At 37.1% G+C, this 18,985-nt stretch overlaps 2 protein-coding genes across 3 annotated transcripts; one reads left to right on the top strand and one right to left on the bottom strand.

Annotated features, from left to right (window-relative positions):
- Positions 1–28: 28 nt before the first annotated feature.
- Positions 29–18,980, bottom strand: fdl (fused lobes). 2 transcript variants are annotated; one of them, XM_068288819.1, is made up of 5 exons: positions 18,414–18,980; positions 3,494–3,673; positions 2,853–3,433; positions 1,735–2,792; positions 29–1,448 (listed from the first exon to the last, which is right to left on the bottom strand). In XM_068288819.1, exons 2-5 carry the CDS (start codon positions 3,652–3,654, stop codon positions 1,194–1,196), a joined length of 2,055 nt encoding a protein of 684 aa, XP_068144920.1. In that variant the 5' UTR covers positions 3,655–3,673; positions 18,414–18,980; the 3' UTR covers positions 29–1,193. The 2 variants fall into 2 exon arrangements, with proteins under 2 accessions (XP_068144920.1, XP_068144919.1); XM_068288818.1 differs by lacking the exon at positions 18,414–18,980 and adding an exon at positions 16,438–16,455.
- Positions 8,615–15,090, top strand: s-cup (stanley-cup). Its single transcript, XM_068290310.1, has 3 exons — positions 8,615–9,358; positions 12,677–12,827; positions 13,643–15,090. Exons 1-3 carry the CDS (start codon positions 8,964–8,966, stop codon positions 14,804–14,806), a joined length of 1,710 nt encoding a protein of 569 aa, XP_068146411.1. The 5' UTR covers positions 8,615–8,963; the 3' UTR covers positions 14,807–15,090.
- Positions 18,981–18,985: the final 5 nt, after the last annotated feature.

Here is an 18,985-nt window from a genome sequence, read left to right as displayed (position 1 = left end):
TAGTTTGGTTGTTTTTTTTTTTTTTGTTTTGTTTTTAAAGTGACTTTGAGTTACAAGAAAAAGGTTGAAAACTAAAACTAAATTTTTGATTTTTGTTTTTTTTTTTGATATTCTCACTTAAGTACTTAAACAATTTTCAGGATATTCGAACATAAAATGTAACATTTTTTTTTGTTTGTTGTCGTCTCTGATTGGTTTCTTTTTGTTTTTAGCTACTAAATTTGCTAAAGTGCCAATGCGTGCAAAAATTTTATTTATAATTCTAATACTAAGTTTAATTTTGTATTATTATTTTTGTTTTTTGTTTTGTTATTTCTTTAAGGTCACCTTGTTTGTATCACTGAAAATGTTATTTAAAATTAAACTTAAGGCAACAAAATATCAATTTAAAATTAGAAAAAGAGAGCAAGGATAAGAAACTAAATCGTTATCAACATTCATGGCGAATAAAGCTTTTTCTCGAAAATCATTAAAAAAATTATTGTTAAAATATGAATTAAATGGAAATAAAACCTCATTAATGGGGATGTCTCTCAATTTTTTTGTTGATCTCTATGGTTCGATAAAAGATCAATCAGTTCTCTAAAATCTACCTGTATATATATATATTTATATATGTATGATGTATATAAACCTAATTGGGTGTGTTCTTGTATGAAATCTACATTAAAACTAAAACTATGAACTGCTATCGGTTTCAATCACTCTACGTCCATTTGATCATCTTCTCGTCGAGGATTTTGTTTCTCTTGGGGAAAGGAATATTTGCGTAATGGTTTGTTAATAGATTAGAGGATCACATAACCTCGTACGGTTCGTGTGCGCAATAATTCGTAATTAATTGTACTAAGTTTTTTGTATCAAAATAAAAAGAAATTCGAGTTATGGTTAAGAGCTGTGTCATGCGAAACCATTTGGAACAGTCAGTCGCCTGCTATATTAATATATCGTGTGTGTCTGTGTGTGTGTGTCTGAGTGTGTGAGTGTTTTTTTACTTCACCTATTCGTGGACGCCTTTTTTGCCATTTTCAAATATCATAAAAAATAACAATTATACTAATAACTAACTAACGCTCATTTGGGTTTTATTTTGTTTTTTTTTTTTTGTTGGGAAGGGGAGCGGGTGTTAATGTTTTTTTTGTTTTCCTGCGGGTTTAGGAAGGCGGCGACAATTGGCCTGCTTAAATATAATATCAAATGCATTCGCCTGGATTCTGCGCACAATATTTTGGAAACAGAGCCTCAGCTTTAATGCCCAATTCGACTAGACGATTACGAAATATTGAGATACGTCGAAATACTTCCGGCGGTACAATATCAAAATCATGATCATCATTTGGATCGGACCATAAACGTTCGGCCAGACCACCAGTGCGAGGCCACAGTCGATTATCCAATTGATTTTCATCGACTTGCTCTGTCCACATGCAAGCCTCGCCTCCAAGAATCTGTAAAGTGAAGTTGAAAATTTATATTAGTATCAGCAAAAAAACAAATAAAATAAAATAATATTTCTAGTTAAGTTATTAAAAACTTCAATAAAGACCCTAATAATATCAAATCCTGAAAATATATAGAATTCTCGGATTTGTTGGAGACTATGTACGCCATTAATCATTTACCATGTGTCTTTCAATAAAGAGTTTAAATCGGCAATCAGGAGCAGGAAAATATCAAGACATGGAATAACATTCTAATCTCATAGCATAAACCAAACGGAACTAGTTGTCCTACCTGTTTTCGCCTCTTCTTGTCCAGGCGCATGCGTTCCCATGGCCGATGTTTGTAGATATTCTGCCAGGTGCGATATGGAGAACAAGCCGCATCTCCTGTGGCACGCCAACTACCGAAACCGCAATCCAAATACCAGGCATCCACATGAGAGAATATCACATTGTAACCATTGTCAAGTAGATCGTAATTCTCTTGCCACGTGCTGCCGCCCCAGACTTGAACAGTGAATTGACTATTTGGAAGACATTTGGTATTGGTCAAGGCGCTCGACCATACCGCCAAATATTTAGGCGCTTGGCCACCATTGGCTAATTTTAATCTGGCCATGGTCTGCAGCATAAAATCACACCAAAGTCCACGTAAATCCGTATCATTGAAATACTGAGCCCAACAATCTAAGTTCACCTCGTCGCCGCCCAAATGGAAAAAATCCGTTGTGGGCCCAGTTAACTGCAGCAACTCTTCGTAGAGTCGCTGTAGTATGAGGTAGGTGTGGTTATTCTTCGGATTCAATTGTCCGCATGGCGGTTCTCCGCAATAGAAACTCCATGGCTGTTGATTAATGCACAAGGCCAATTCGCCGAGTCCCCGTTTGGGACCCCAATCCCAACCATTGCCCGCATGGGCAGGAGCATCAATTTCCGGGATTACTTGTACACCATAGATTTTGGCAAATTCTGTTATTTCTCTCACATCTTGCTCCGTGTACGTTTCACTCTCCGAATAGGCACCATATTCCGCCATCTCGGGATAGTAACGTGAAATGTAAGGAAAACTCTGAGCATCTGTCAAATGCCAATGAAAGCGATTCAATTTAGCCAAACCCATGGCGGAAATGGTACGCTTAATTGATTCCACTGAGAAGAAATGACGCGATGTGTCCAACATAAGGCCACGATAACGAAATTTCGGTGCATCACTTATAACACTGCCGGCATAGGTGTGTAACATGTGATCCTCATCATCGTACCATATGATCTGCTGCAATGTAGAAAGGCCATGACGTGCTCCGAAATAGCTGTGTGCTGTTATATGAACCAAAAGTCGGCGCTTTTCCACTAGAAAATTAAAAAAAAAGTCATTAACTTAAAGGTTCTTGGTTCATTCCACGGACTTACATGTAGTTTTCAATTGATAACTTTCATCATTATCTATATTAAAGTTAATATCCCCTGATTTTTGTACGCTTATTTTGATTTCCAAGCTGTCCACATCACCTGCTTGTTTGTCCAAGCTAAAGGTATAGCCAAAAATTGAGGATCTTTGATTTTTCCCATCCGATTGAGAGCGTCGTCTCGATCTTATGGCAGATTCCTCACTGGCAGGCACTGAATCAGCAGCAGCGCCGGCAGCAGCAGCAGCTGATATACTCGAGGCAGAGTTACTAACATCTAATCTCTGAATTTGTCTTAAGTCCTTGACAAACCAATCGAAGGCCACTTGCAAAAGTTTATGCACCTCCCGGTGCGGTGTATCCAAATTGAGTTGGACATCATCCGTAGTAAAGCGTAGAGTATGAGAACTCAGCAGTGATTTAATAGTGGGATGAGGCCAAATATTAATATCCCCACAGGTCATGGAGCATGAGATGAATGATATACGTTTCTGTCCCTTGCCATTGCTATTGCCATTGGGATTAAAGGCCAGACGAATGCAACGATCACTCTCGCATTTGTAGGTCCAAGTTTTCTCAATGGGTCTATGTGAACAAACATTAATAATATTTTATTTTAAAAACATTTCAATTCGAGATACTCACATGGCAAAAGCTGCACTATCTTTATGGCCATGTCTTGGCTTCTCCAAATCGAAGGCTTGCGTCTTGATCACTCCCTGATTCCAATATAAAACTGTGAGAATGAAAATCGCTCCAGAGACCAAAACCAATAAAAAGCGCCGCAAAGAGACGGCCAGTGACATCTTATAGAGATAACGTAGGCTGCAAATAGAGAACAGAAAATCGAATAGTTAATAGAAAGAGAAGCGCAAAGGTACAAACAAACATAACCACCTCCAATGGTTGACATCATCCATTGAACACCTTGGGGGATAAATTGCACAATAATAATAATGAACGCAAAGAAGCCCTTTCCCTTTTTATACCCTTGGAAAGGGTATTATAAAATTGGTCAGATGTTTGTAACGCACAGAAGGAGCCGCTTCCGACCCGATAAAGTATATATATTCTTAATCAGCATAAAAAGGTGACTCGATATAGACATGTCCGTCTGTACGTCCGTGCGTCTATGCAAATCAACTTTACGCCGCCATTTTAAGAGCTATCGGGATGAAACTTGATATTTGAGCTACTTATAGCCCGGAGCAGATAAAGTTTGAAAATTGTCAGGATCGGACAACTATATCATATAGTTCTAGAAGAAACATATATAAACATATACATACTGTGCATTGATACAGAAAAAGAATTTGGAACAAGTAAAAATATTGTGGCCAAGGACTGCAAGGGTATATAAACTTCGGCACAGCCAAAGCTAACTTCTTTGATATTTTTCTTATTTTCTTGCCCTACATTGAACTTTAATCAATGCTCGCGACTTGGGCTTGACGTGCGATAAAATCAAAAGGAAAGACCCTTAGGGAATGGGGCCATTAAAACATGGGAATAGCGGAAAGTTGTTTACTCAAAAACCCAACCCCAACCATAACCGCCCAGCTATCTTACATTGGTAGGACACGCAAACAATTAACTAGGACGCAGCACATCCATCTAAACTTATGGTTACCAAAAATATATCAGTTTAAATACTAAGCTCATTGTCGATTTAGGAAAGTTTACTAAATTTGATATCTTCAAAGCTGCATTAGGAGTGAGAAAATTATGAGTTAAACTCCTTTGTTCAACAACCTGTAGTTAAAGTCAGTTTTTTCAATGGGTGTGTGTTCCAGTAGATAAAATAAGGAGAAATAAGAAGGGGAAATCCACAACTTTACTCCCTCAAGGATTTTACATTATTGAATTAACAAATAAATTTTGGGGAATGTGTTTAGTTAAGCTTGACCTACATATATTTCACTGAGAGACCCTAATAGACGTGAAGAATAAACTTTATATGGTATAATATGTATTTTTATATACAGACATGAATTTATTTATACACTATAGGCTAATAGAATTGGATATCAAGGCCAATAAAACGAGAACAAGAAATAAATAATTAAAAGACTTCTTTAATACTAAAATTCTTTACTTTGAATACAATACTAGTCAAAAGTTTTGCTCACAGCTCTTTAAATAGTCAAAGTTTCTTTATAAAATTAATGAAAAAACTACAACATTTGAGTTTTGGACCCTTTGACACAAAGAACTACTGATTGTGAGATCTATATATACTTCTTTTTATAAGTTCCCATATGAATATGATTTAAAAAATAGGTAATTTTCTAAGAAGCCTAAATGAAATATTTTGTGTAAGAAAAGATTCATTTCAAACCTTCAGTTTTCCGTTTCAAGGCTTAAAAAAATAAATGAATTAAAATCACAAGGAATTATTTTGGTTTTTCAAATACTTATGTATATATGTATGTATGTATGTATGTATGTGTACGTCTGTTTCTGTATGTCTGTTTCCCTCACCCTCTAGTAGTTTTTCTCTGTGTAAATTTTGCCTATGCAATTCAATTGAATTACAATTACTTAAAACAGGAAAACAGTTTCGTTTTTCTTTTTTGTCTCATTTAGTTTTGTTTTGGGGCAAGACCTTGTGACCTAGCTGGTGACTGGCACCATGCAGTGACTCTCTGGGCTAGCTAGACTAAGTTGGTTGTGTGTGTGTGTGTGAGTGTAGGTGTTTTTTAGGGCACACCTTGGTGTATAACCTTTGCGTGCGTTGCCATATGAATCGATGAAGTGGAACTTAAATTTTTCATAAAGCCAAAAAAAAGAAGTGAAAAAACGCAAAGAAATGAGCATATGACGGAGTATGAAATAAATGCAGAAAACATGCAAACATACACACACCCACACCCACCACCCACACCCATACACACACATAGACACATTTGTTGCGCTTGGACGTGTTATGACCCATAGAAATATCTTTGTACCCCTCTGCATTACCTTGAGCATAATAAATCAACAGGCTTTGCATAATTAATGTTTTAAAAATAAGGCGAACAAGATGGTAAAAAAGGATTGCAAAGGTTGTTGGTATCATGGTGACAGCCTCATTAGTTCCTCTACCCAGAACTAATTGCAGATGACTGTGGCAGTGGTTCAAAAGAAGTACATATCAAACCGTGTAGAAAATTATTTGCATTTATTACAAAAAAAAAAAAAAAAAATTAAAAATGAGAGTTTTCTTTTTTATTTTATTTACTGCAATAGTGATTATTTAAAATTTAATTTGCATTTAATGAGTTTCAGGACACAGTGCGTTTGTCGAATGTCATGAGAAGGAAAAAAAATGTAGCATACATTTGTGAGCTACGGTTTTGGTTTACATTTCGTTTGGTTTGGTTTTTGGCTTACCCGCAGCAACGCTTGCGCATTGTGGCCGCACTCAATGACCAGCAGCGCCAAAAACTATCCATCATTTTGAAGAAAGGGAAACCCACACACACACACGCACAGCAGAGAGACAGGCAGACAGACTGACAGAGACAGAGACTGAGTCAGGGGACCTCTAATGAGTCAGTCACGTTGACTGCCAACTGTTGAAAGGCAGCACGGGCAGCAGCCGTGGCATCATCATCATCCTCATCATTCTCATCGTCTTCATCTGTTCGTTCGTTTTGTTCGCTGCGAATTGACAAATATTTCCCTTTTGTCTTTTCAGTGTCTAACACAAAAGTGACAAGAACTTAAATTGTGGCAACTGTTCTGTCGCTGCTGTTGTTGCCCATGGACAAGCGCAATGAACGTGCCTCTTCAGCTACAGGGCGCGCGCAACACTCGAGGTGTAGTAAGTAACTAGTGTGGAAGAGAAAAAACCATTGCCAACTAAGCCTGGCCAAACCTAGGCACGGATTTTCCAAGATGGTCGACAGTTGGCATGGCCCAAAAAATGTAACAACAACAACAGTAAACGGAAAACGCAAACTAAAAACCCACAGAGAAACAAAAATATATATATACACACACTCACAAGAGGGGAAAAAAATGGCGTGCAACTATTTACATATGTTCTTGAACCAGTCGGCCGACCTGTCGCCCCTTTATCCACCATCATATTACCTTTTTGCCTGCGATTGTGTGCAGCTGCCTAAGAAGCTGAGAAGCTACCCAAGCTTCACTCACACTCACAGTGAAAAATATTAGTCATGGTCACATATATAAAATAAAAAATGTGGCATTTGGTTTCAGCAATTTACCGGTAAATTGCTTATGCATTTCAATTAGATTGTGGGGCAACAGCTGCCAATTAGACAATAGAAATTACATATAATTTGCGTAATGTGTGGCAATAAAACGTGCCCACCATAAAATACATTCACACTTGATGTGAACTGCATTATGAGATATTTTCAAATAATTTGAAAATTTATATGCTAATATATCATAAAGATTGTATCTTAAAAAAGAGTAATTGCTTAGAATGGAAAGCAAAAGACGCATGAAATAATAAACTTTAACAATTTTAATGAAATTCAACCTCATAATTTATTACTTTTCATTTAAGAAGCTAAGATGAAGTAACATAAAACCTTAGATCGGTTTCGGTTTTAGGTAGAAGCCAGCCCAAGAGCAATAACTTTCTTCCTAGAGTTCCTTTCAGGACCTACTGATAGTGATCAATTTCGATAATCAGTTTACTCTAAGAAAATGTTGAAGACATGTAAAATCGGGTTTGTCTGCATTTCAAAATCATTGCTGAAACTACTTTATCTGGGACTAGCTATGAGTGGTAAAGCGTGTGTGCTTCTCAAAGGTAATTGGATCCACTTAATAATCCGAAAATGATTTAAAGGCAAATAAATTGCTTTCAAATCGTAAATGGTACCAGGCGTGATTATATATGCTTCACATAATTAATGATTGGGTTGGTGGAGGCTAAATATTGTATTAATCAGTTTCACTCTAAATTAGATTAAGTCGATTAAGTAGTTTCAAGAAATACTTTCAGAATGTAAATCAATGAGTCAAAAGTGGTCTGAAGACCATTCATCAACCACTTAGAGCAAAGCAAAATTGTTTATGTTTTTTCTTAGTTTATCATATTTCGATCTCAATTATGTATATCCTGGTATAAGCAATATAATGGTATGCAACTGTTTGGACTTTGAGTCGCATTATTATTTATGGTCGCATGCCGTGAAAAATGTCAGTTGGCGACAAGTGTTGTTCAAATGGCATGCACGGTTGCCACAACAACAACAACAACAACGGCAACAAAAGCAACAAAGACGGCGAACAACAACAACAATGGATAATGGCAAGCCATATGAATATAGTAAAGCATTTGGCGCTCAATTTGATGTGAAACGTGCAGGAACCGTACACACTCACACACACACAAACACAAAGAGAGATGGCAAAAAAGAGGAAGCTCAATACAAATGCTTGAAAAAAAAACAAACAAAAAAAAGAGAGAAAAGGGAAAACAGTATTCAAAAGCAACAGCAAAATGGCGACGCAACTTGTAGCAGGCGAACAGAAATGGCAGCAGCAACAGCAACAGTGAGACAGAGGCCGAAGGACTCTTCGTTTTGCCTTCGCCATCGTTGGTTGCCTAAGCAACTTCGTGGCACAACATAAAACACACAGAGCAACACAGCACACACACAAAAGGATAAGCCAAGCAACCAGGAACATTCAGGGCAGGCCCAAACGAGTCGTCAGTCAGTCAGTTTAGACAGTCGGTTGGTTGGTTGGTTGGCTCGTTGCTTACGTTTTGGTTCAGTCAGTCAGCAAAGTCAGCAAGCCGGGCCAAGATTCAGTTGCATTAAGGCAACGCATTTGCCAGGACGCACAGGATAACGGAAATAGCCACCAAAAATCCGAAGTCTCTGTTAGTTAGTTAGTCAGTAAGTTTTGGCCATCGATCGTAACGTAACGTTTTGGTTCGGCTAGAACTAAGCCAATTCAGACAAGTTCATTTGTCCTTGCCTGTCCAGACGACACACTACATTGTGTGCTTCTCGAGTGTGCGTGTGTGTTTGCCTTCGTGTTTGTGTGTGTCTAGGTGTGCGTGTTAATGGCATTGTAATGCTAATCGTTATGCAATCGCCTTGATTTTAAATATAGTGTATAGTGTATATATATACATATAATGTCTTTGAAACGTTATGCAATATTAGCTGCAGTCAGTCAAATGCAACATCATCAACAACAACAACAGCAACAAAATGCCATAGCATCTGCAACAGCAATATCCGGAATGTCCGGAACATCAACAACGTCTAGCACAGCATCGGCAACATCAACGACAGCTTCTACTCTATCTTCATCTATTAGTTCGCCCAGCAGTGAAGAGCATTTCTCTAGCTCCTCATCATTTACCACCTATTATTCTAGTGGTTTGGGTCTCTATCATCAGCAGCGTGGTCTAGCCAATGGTGCAACATCGAATGGTGGTGCAATTGGTGGTGGCGGCGGTCATGCTGCTGGCGGTAGTCAATCCTATGCTCATGTCGTCAATGGCAATGTAAATTTGCTACTCGGCGGGTAAGTCAATCAAACTCGTTCTCTCTCACTCACTCACACTCGCTCCCCTGTCTCACTCACACAAACTATAAATATCTTATTCATTTACGTGTATGTGTCATAAATGTGTCACGTTTGTGTTAGCTCAAACAAAAAATTTTCCTATTATAAAAGCCAAGAGAAAAGTTCATAAATTTTTTAAATTTTCCACCAAAAATTGTTGCCTACATTTTGGGGAACGAATAAAAGCTGCAGCTCACCCAATTGGTAAAGTTGCTTAAGAAATGTAGCATACTTTTTGGGGTCGCCCAAAAGGTAATTGAATAGAATTCGCTTGCTTTTTCTTTTGAGTTTTAACCAAAAATTAAAGACTTAAACCAGCTTAGATACAAGAGATTTAAAATTCTTGCTAAGTAGTTTAGTTGTGTATTAATAGCAATGCTAATGCTAAGAGACATTTGAGGAACTCCTTTAAAATGTTACTTATCAATCAAATTATCTAAACAACTAACTTAACAGTTATTGTAAATTCGTTTTGTTTATTCTTTAGTTGGCAAGAATTACTTTAGACAATTATATACACAGACAGTTTATAATTTGTCAAAACAACTGAAAGAGAAAATAATTACCAAATGTTTCTACATTTTCATTATTGTGTATGATTTGTTGATATCTAATATCCACATTCTGTTCTATACATTTTGTTCAATGCTTTTTTAATTAGAAAAAAATAATTAATTGTTTAGATTAGTTGGTTTGTCCAGTCATGTTTGACTTTCATAGACAGCTCAATTAAGTACATTTTAGTTATCTGATCTGACCTACTAATCAAAATTGAGAAAAATGTATATCCTAGTCTTGCCTTCTTTGTGGCCACTTAATGTTAAGTAAAATTGACAGATTTTCCTTTTTTTTTTTGTGCCAGAGCAATTTTTGTAGTAATTTTTTTTATTCAAATTAAAATTAAATTTTTTCTTGAAACATCACTTTTGATGCCAGCAAGTGAAATTTAATGGCATGTGTGTCAGAATTGAATGTGATAAAAGGACATAAATTAAAATGTAACTGCTTTTTGAGGGGGCGTTAGGAAGGCGGTAAAGGTAGTCGGTAATTGCCCTAATTTTCCTATATGTGTGCATTACCTTTTCCATCATCATTTCGCATTAGCCACCAGATCTAGATCATTTCTCTGCCGCTTGATTTATGAGTCAAGCAAAAGCAGCAAATTAATAAGCATCAAAAATTCAAGAGACATAAGACAAGTGGGAGGAAAAAGGAGAATAGCAAGTTGATGTCTCAGTTCTCTTACTTGTCTCTCTTGTCTTCTATTTTCTTTTCTTTCCTTTTTAACAAAATAATTATAATTGCTAGATGCTTTGCCCCTTTCCCCCTTTTTGTCTCTCTCTCTCTCTTTCTCTCTGTTCTCAGTCATTCTAGTTGTCTGTCAGTGTGTTGGGTTATTAAAATTTATTTTTATGCAACACGAGCTTCGGTTAAAAAAAATGAATAAACCCCGAATTGGGTTAACAAAAATAACATCAAAATTGTCAACAAAAGTTTCCCCTTTTTATGCTCTTAGATAGGAGGCGGAACAAGAGACGCAGCAAGCGGCAGGCTCTACCAAAAACTTTATTTTAACTACATTTTTATCGATTCCGCTGAATATGGCTGGGGCAGTTCATTGGGAAACAAAAAGGCAGAAGAAAAGAGAAGAGAACGCGCTACACATGCCGCTGATAGTCCTACATTTTATATGTAGGGGGCCTATATATATATATATATATAATGTATATAATGAACTGTTGACATGCAAGAAATTGCGTGAACTAGGGAAAAAACGAATCGACAGACAGGCTGGAACTTGAAGAAGGGGCGTAAAGTAAGGAGTGAGAACTTAGACAGACCACAGGGCAGTGAAACTGGTCAAGTGCCTGCATTCTCTATAGTAAACGAACTGACGTCATTGACTTGTGACTTGTAACACAGATTTCATAGCCAGAAATTGAGGCTATCTTCTGAAAAAAACGCTACTTAAGGGAATTACATTGAATGGTTTTCGCACACACACACACACACACACCCACAAATATATCTATGTATTAAGAATACCTGAGTTGATAACAGAACATGCCAATTGGGAGAAGGTTTGGCCGCCACTTGAATTATGTTAGGTGAAATTGACTTAAGTAAGGTTAAGTCTGTTGTTTTTTATTATCTAAAAAACATTAAAACAACATAAAAGAATTTGATTTAAATGCTTTCTAATCTAAAGTTTTCGATTGTTAAGGCCAAATTTATAGACACAATGTCAAATGACATATTGTATAAGCTAAAAGCAAATATTGTTAATTGGTTCATAAAAAGATGTATTTATTGCAAAAACTTTCGAAGTTTCTAATACTTTCAGTATAGCTTATATTTTGAACAAAACGAAAAAACCATTTAAATTTGCTAAGCGAGCTGTCACATTCGATAAGCTATTTATGGTAAACACTAGCCAACAGTGTTGAAGAACAACAAAGAAAATGCACAACAGTTCCTAGATATAATCAATGCTTGATTACCTTACAAAGTGCCAATTGTAAGAATTAAAACATAATTAAGTCACGCGTGTTGTGTTATCTATTTATCGTTGGTCCTTTTGCGAGTTATCAGGCTTCACTTTAATATCTTCAATTTTGAGTTAATTTAATCAGACATTTTTATGCGTATACTTTCAAAGATAGTTCCAACGAATTTTCCGTATTATATTCTCCTTTATATAGTGCCAAATTTTTTGGAATAACAATTTTTTAAAATATGGTTTTAAGCTATAAATGTTTTTTGATATTTTTCGCTTTTTGTTACTCAAAATATGCATTTATTTCGCATTTGAAACTTAATCTAAATAATGAGAAGCTTATGTTGAAACAACTGTTTAGACAGTGCAGCATACCTAGAATTGAAATCCAAGTCAACAACAACAACAATAGTTGTTCGTCCGTTTTAAATGGGAAAAATAGCAGAAATTTATTATTGTGAGAAAGTGTAAACAGTGAATTTTGCGCAAAATTATAATTAAAAGTAACATGATGAATGAACACCAAAATGAAAGAGAAAGAGAGACAGAGATGAAAGTCAAGAGGAAAGCAAAAAGGAATTCGTTTTGTCATTTGTAATTTGTACAAGAGAAAATTGTATTAATAAAGGAGCCGAAATGGTCATCATCTATTATGGCGCAACCTCTACACTTTTTGGCCCCCCATCTCCATCTCCATGTGCCATGTAATCAATTTCCAATTCGAATATTCATTGTTAATGCTATTACTATTATTAATTTTGTTGTTGTTGTTGTTGCAGTGCCATGTTATCCTTGATAACAACAATATTGTGTGTTGTCTGCTATTGTTGTCATCGTAATATTAAAAAACGTACTGAAGCCGCCTACAGACAGCAGCAACATCAATGGATGGAAAATGATCCAAATATGGAGATATATAGCGTGGAACAGGTGAGTTAACCCATCAAATACTGTATACTCTTCATTTCTAACTTTAATTTCAATAGTCAATTAAAGAACTTTTGAAATTTTCACTACGTTAGAAAAAGAGAAAGTAAGCAAAACGATGTCAATGAAAGTTGGGGTGGCAGAAGGAGTGGGTGGTCCCTCCAAGTATAATGGATATTTATATGGAGCATTTAACAGGTGCCACAACAACTGCCGTCCCCAAAGTAAAAGGGCGCGACAATTGTGCTTTGGCTTTTGTCTGACTTTCATTGTGGTTTGTTGGTCCTTTGGGGAAAAGCAAAGCGAAATGAGGAGGAAAAACAACAAAAAAGGGAATAGCTACACATTTTCCACGTAAATCAATGTTAGCCACTGGCCTGGCCAAATGTCAAATGTCCTGAGGTGAGGTTAGAGAGGGCGCGAGCCTGCTTTTTCTTCTGTCTACAAATAAATTTATGATGTGTGCAATTTAAACTTTTTTATTTGTTACGAATAAATTTCACTTCACTTGGCGGCGGCGGCGGCTTTGGCTTCGGCTAGTGACAACTTGCCGGCTGCCATCTCAGCTAATGTAGTAAATGAGTTTTTCCTGAACGACCATTTTAGCTTAAGGAGAAAGGAAAATGTAACAAATACTTTAACTGCTTTAAGAGAAACTTGCTTTGGATTTACGTCTATCTCATTCTACCTCATTCAAGGTATAGATTTTAAAGGTGTCATCGGTAATTTTATGGTGTGCTAAGCTAAGTTAAGACATTCCAAAACTTTTCTTACCACAACTAGTTTTAACCTTAATTGTAAACATTTTTTCTTTGTAGTGCTATGAGACATCTGGTTTATTTCTGGGCGATTCCACAGATGGCTTAGCCGCCATGCCGGCTTTGCATCATGAACCGCCGCCCTCGTATGATGCAGTTGTCTTACATGAGCAACAGTTGCAGCAGCAGCATCAGCAACAGATGGAGCAACAGCAACTACAACTGCAACTGCAGCAGCAGCAACAACTTTTAATGCAACGCATATCTCCGCCGCCGGGTTATAGATCCTCCTTGGATATAAGTAGCCTGCAGCAGCAGCAGCAACAACAACAACAACTGTTGGCAACAGGAGGAGGAGGAGAAAGTGGTGGTAGCAGTGGCTGTTGTCGCGGTACACCCGATGGCAGTGTCGATGCAATGGCATTGGCCGGCAGCAGCAGCAGGGGTGGAGGAACTGGCGGAGGATCACTGATTAATAAACAATTGAAAAGAGCTTTGAATGCCCAATCCTGTTGCTCTCTGCAGCGTGCAGAAGTTGAGAATATGTGGAATGCAGCTGCAGCAGCTGTGGCAGCACGAAGCAGTGGCAACTGCATGGAAATGGACACATTCGCGGGAGGAACATCACCATCATCATCGACGGCTACTCCTTCAGCCATGATGGCGGCACGTAAACAGGGACTTAATAGCTTCGGGCGTCGTTATCTCCAGCAATCTCATCAACATAATCATTATCGTCGCGGTTGCCCTCTTTGTGGTAAATTTCGCTATGACAATATGGACTTCGGAGATGGAGATGAGCACATGACTATGTCAGCTTTGTCGGTGGAAAGCGGCTTAAATTTGGCCACATCAACGGGCGAAGAAATGCGGCAGCAACAGGAAGCTGCAGAGGACGAGCAGGAAATCGAGCAAGAGCAGCAGCCGGAGGTTGAACGGGACAGCGACTTGGCTAATGGCAATGCTACTGTAGAGACAAGCGAGTTGGTTGAAAATGATGAAAATGATAATGCTGCAACGCAAATGCATCAGGAAAATGACACGGAGGCGGTGCAAGAGGAAACTCTGGCGGCTGCACCAACATCTTCCTCTTCGACTGCACAAAATCTGGATCATATCAATGACAATGGCATCATCAGTTTGGATATGAGTAAAATCATTGATAGATCTGGTTTGCCCACCTATGAGGGTGCCATTAAACTGGAATCCAGTGGCTATGTCTAAGCGCAATGTATCAAAACGAAAGAAGGAAGTCCATCTCATGTAGGGATGCAGAGGCATAGCTGACTTTTGTTTTTGAAATATTATCGAAAATATATAAGGCTAAAATAGTTTGTTCCTGCATCTCTAGGGCATAACTTTTTTTTCTCGCTCTCTTTCTCACAAAATGTGCTTTATTTAGATTGTAAGAAACCCAAAAAATGTTAACCCTCCAGTCCCCTCCTCCCCCAATGCATATCTCTGTAAATGTTTGTTTCGAAAAAAATAAATCAAAATAAAAAATACGATTCCGAACATATTTAAAATGCTTATTGTTGTCCCTTTTTCCCTTTTTACATTCAAACACTTTGTTTTGGCAACCTTCACCTTAATATGCTTTAATGCATCAATAGTCGACAAGCCAAATTGATTTTGTATTAAAAACGAAAGGCCCCAAAAGAAAATGATTGACAGGTAAGTAAAGAGAGAAAGAAAAAGAGGTGAACAATGAGGCAAACACTGTCCCCAATGTGCGGATTTAGATATAGATTTATTGGGATGAGGGAATATCAGTTATTTAAGGCGTAAAATCGTTGGTAACTATTATTTGACCGGTTTCGAAGTTTTGTTTTTGTGGTAGTATATTTTCCTCATTTAACAGTTACTGATTAGCCTTCGTGTATAGTTTATAGCCTGCGTGGGGGCGTTCAGATGAGAGACAGTCTGCATTCCATTTTAAGGTGCAAAATGACTTTTTTTGTGGTAATTAGAAATCAAGGAATCGAAATCTGTGGTCAACAAAATCTACCTATTCTAGTTTGGGCATAACCGACTGTTCGATTGTGCATATATCTATAAAATATGGTCTCGTATTAAGATATTTTTTAGTCCCCCTATAGACCCCTAAAAGTAAAAGTCAACAAATCAAACTAACTGTATACCTTTTTTTTGATTTAAATATAAATAGAATAAAGAACTTCTAAACACATGTTGCTTGCTGTTCGAAAGGAAATAGCAAAGTTATCTCAACCCTTTAAGCAATTTATCCAAACAATCAAAACACTTTATATATAATACAATTTTATTTATTCACCTTTTTTTAAGTGCCATATCAAGAAGAGAATATCTTTAATGACATCTGCATACCTTTAAGTTTGTCATATTATATTGAAAAAGAGTAAAAAATTAAACTTGTATAAGCCATAAGCAATTGGGTATACTCTTTGATTTCTTAGTCATAGATAAAGGGTATGGAAAAACCAACTAAAATGAATGACAGTACATACTCACACACACACTTTTACAGTCACTCAAAAATTGTCTCACACCAAAATACCAACCGCAAAACTCATCACCCTTCCCCCTCCCACATCCTTCAACATCACATCACCCTCTATTTATTTCCTGGCAGCAGCAGCCAAGCGTGTGGTCAAAGAATGTCGAACCCTTTTTATGTCCTTGCTGTTGTTGTCCTCGTCATACATTACACGATTTTGAATCCTCTCATCATTTTGCACAATTTCACTTGAAAAAAATAACCTTTTTACCTTAGGCACAAACAGGGAGTGGGCTGGAGGTGGTGAAGGATACCAAAAGGTAATTATATTTGGATGCGGTTATAAAATATGGACTCAAAAAAAAAACACACACTTTACCGTCGAGTTAGCTGCATTTTGTTGATGCAACAAATTGTTCAAACAAAGGTGTAATTTTTTTCTTGTAGCTTTTTTTAGCTCGACCACATGGCGTATGAGTAATTAAATTGCCTTTCTAATTTTATTTCTACTGTTTTTGGTATTTATTTTTGTTTTATTTTGTTTTTTCTTCTTGCTTCGAACCACGAGTAGCTGATAATTGCAACTGATGCACAACAAGTGAGGCACAGGCGGCAGCGGCACATAACATGTCTCTCTGAGTGGCAACCGCAGCTGAGTGTTGTAGTGAGAGGGACACGCAGAGGAAGAGCCCAGTCTAGAGAGCAGTAAAATTGGAGCAAAATGCTGAAAATGAGACTAAACTGAGCAGTGGCGCGGCGTCACATAGACGCCGCTGCCAGCTCCAACATAAAGTGGGTGGAGAAATGCCTGACCCTAGACGGGTTATCGGCTATTTCCCACCTCACCTCGCCCCACCTCGCACAGTCGTCTTCCATCAGTTTGCGGCTCTTCGATTTATTAATAAAACAGCCCCTGTCAGCTGAAAGATATGGTGGATATACATAGGTGAAGGCAAAGTGTCTGTGTGTGTGTGTGTTTGGTTGAGAAAAAGGTGGGTGGGGCTATGCAGGTGCCCCTCAAAAGTCTATTGTCCCTTCACGAGAAATGGGTCTCTTCTGTTATAATTGCCAACAATTGGTTGATTAATTATTTTCAGTTATTATTACCCCATTGGGGGTAGTTTAGCATCTATATTTAGATAAAACTAAAGATAGCATCATCATCTCTTCTCTATGCATTTCATATTTGACCCAAAAAAGAAAAAAACAAATGAGCAGAAGAAAAATATAATGCAAAACAACCAAAAGTGTGTGGGGGTAAATAATCGTTCATTTCTTTGTGGAATAGGCAAATGAATTACCCTCTAAAAGCATGGGGACATTTGAATTAAAAAAACAAAAGTTTATTTGTTATCAATTTAACTTTCATAATAGCAAATAGCTACATACATATGTACATATGTCTTTGTTTTTAAGAATCGAAATTAAGATCTTGCATTGCTTCATTTTCGAAATAAAATTTGTTCGCCTATCCACGGTTTAAGACATATTTTAATTCTTCTTTTCCGTTTCCTAAACTATTCGGTGTATTATCCATGGAAATAAAAAAAGTTTTATAATCTAAATTTCAGATAATATTTTCTTTTCTGATTCAATTTTGGTTCTACAAAAACCTGTATTTTCCTGAATAAATAAAATTTGCCTTATAAATTTATTAATTTTTGAACATAGCGAAGCAAAATTACTTAAGAAAATAAAGTGAGAACAATTTCCAAAATGGCTTATAAGTGTTATTATTTCCAACACACCTTGGTAGAAAATCTCAAAATTCGAAAAATTTTAAAAACCCTTAATAATACGCATTGTAGATAAACTAAAACCATTTTTTAGCCGCTCTGATTTAAATATATTTTGTTCCATACTTTATCAAAGGATTTTAGATTGTCTAACAACAAAAAGCGAATGCTTTAAGACGAATTCTATTGTTTTTTGTATACATATTTAATTTCATGACTTCCGTCTTTGGGATCATGCCTTTTGAAAAATGTATTAATAATCAACTTTAAACGGCGATAACTAGCAAATCTGAACGAATGAGTGTGTGTTTGAGACTGTGTGTGTGTATGTGCATTAAGTGCGCCTAGACATGACGCAAGTGGTCCACAAAAAGAGGAGGAGATAAAGAAAGCAAAATGGGGGAAAAAAAAAACTGAAAGTAAAAGTGCAAATAGCCAAAAAGATGCCAACGCACGAACAACACGAATCAAAAGAGCATTTTAAGTACACACAGAGACATAGGAGAGACTGTGTGACATGAGAAAGATAAAGATAGAGAAAGAGCGACAGGAAAAGGCTGGGAAAGAAGGAGGAGGAAGAGGAGCAAGAGGTCAATGAGCAGGAGGACAGATGACTTACCAGCACCACAGATTGAAATGCTCTTTGCATGTCCTGAATTCGTCAAATGCCAAAAAGCCCGTGTGTCTCCCCCAGTGGGGCTAGCCAGAATTAGATGACGATGATGCAGATGTAATAGAAGAAGCAGAAGCTCCTGGAGGCTACGGCGTTGAAGGCGTGGAGCAGGAGAAAAGTATTTCGTTGGCTTTCAACGTGGTGGTGGGCGGTAGCACAATTTGTTGCTTTTATTACATTTTAAGTTTAATGTTTAATAAATTGTTTTTTCTACTCATAAAAAAAACCAACATAACAAATTTCGAGCTTGTTCAAATTGTTAGAGTGGTAGTGAGACGGTGCTTTTTGAGGGGGAGGAAATGGAATGGAGCGAGGTTATGCTATTTGTTTTTTTTCTTTCTGCGAATTTGATTGCTGTTGCCGCTACAGCTATTGCACTTATTATATTGCGGTGTGTTGCACGAGTTTAAAAACTAATCTTTAGATTATTTTAGTTAATTCACATTCGGCTCATACATTCAGTTTAGATTTATGTTTTTATTTTAATGTAGACCGTTCACACACACGCACACACTTTT

The sequence above is a fragment of the Drosophila tropicalis genome, unplaced genomic scaffold (assembly GCF_018151085.1).
Source record: "Drosophila tropicalis isolate 14030-0801.00 unplaced genomic scaffold, ASM1815108v1 contig_593, whole genome shotgun sequence".
NCBI classification, from domain to species: Eukaryota; Metazoa; Arthropoda; class Insecta; order Diptera; family Drosophilidae; genus Drosophila; species Drosophila tropicalis.
The sequence above is the reverse complement of the archived record's forward strand: the minus strand, read 5'-3'. Positions and strand labels throughout refer to the sequence as shown.

Bases quoted from the DNA above. Each gene is read 5' to 3' on its own strand.
- s-cup (XM_068290310.1), top strand. From the start codon at position 8,964: ATGTCTTTGAAACGTTATGCAATATTAGCTGCAGTCAGTCAAATGCAA. The intron at 9,359-12,676 runs GTAAGTCAATCA...TTGTTGTTGCAG, and splicing joins GTAAATTTGCTACTCGGCGG to TGCCATGTTATCCTTGATAA. The intron at 12,828-13,642 runs GTGAGTTAACCC...TTTTCTTTGTAG, and splicing joins AGATATATAGCGTGGAACAG to TGCTATGAGACATCTGGTTT.
- fdl (XM_068288818.1), bottom strand. The intron at 3,434-3,493 runs GTGAGTATCTCG...TTGTTCACATAG, and splicing joins GATAGTGCAGCTTTTGCCAT to ACCCATTGAGAAAACTTGGA. The intron at 1,449-1,734 runs GTAGGACAACTA...TTCACTTTACAG, and splicing joins ACAAGAAGAGGCGAAAACAG to ATTCTTGGAGGCGAGGCTTG.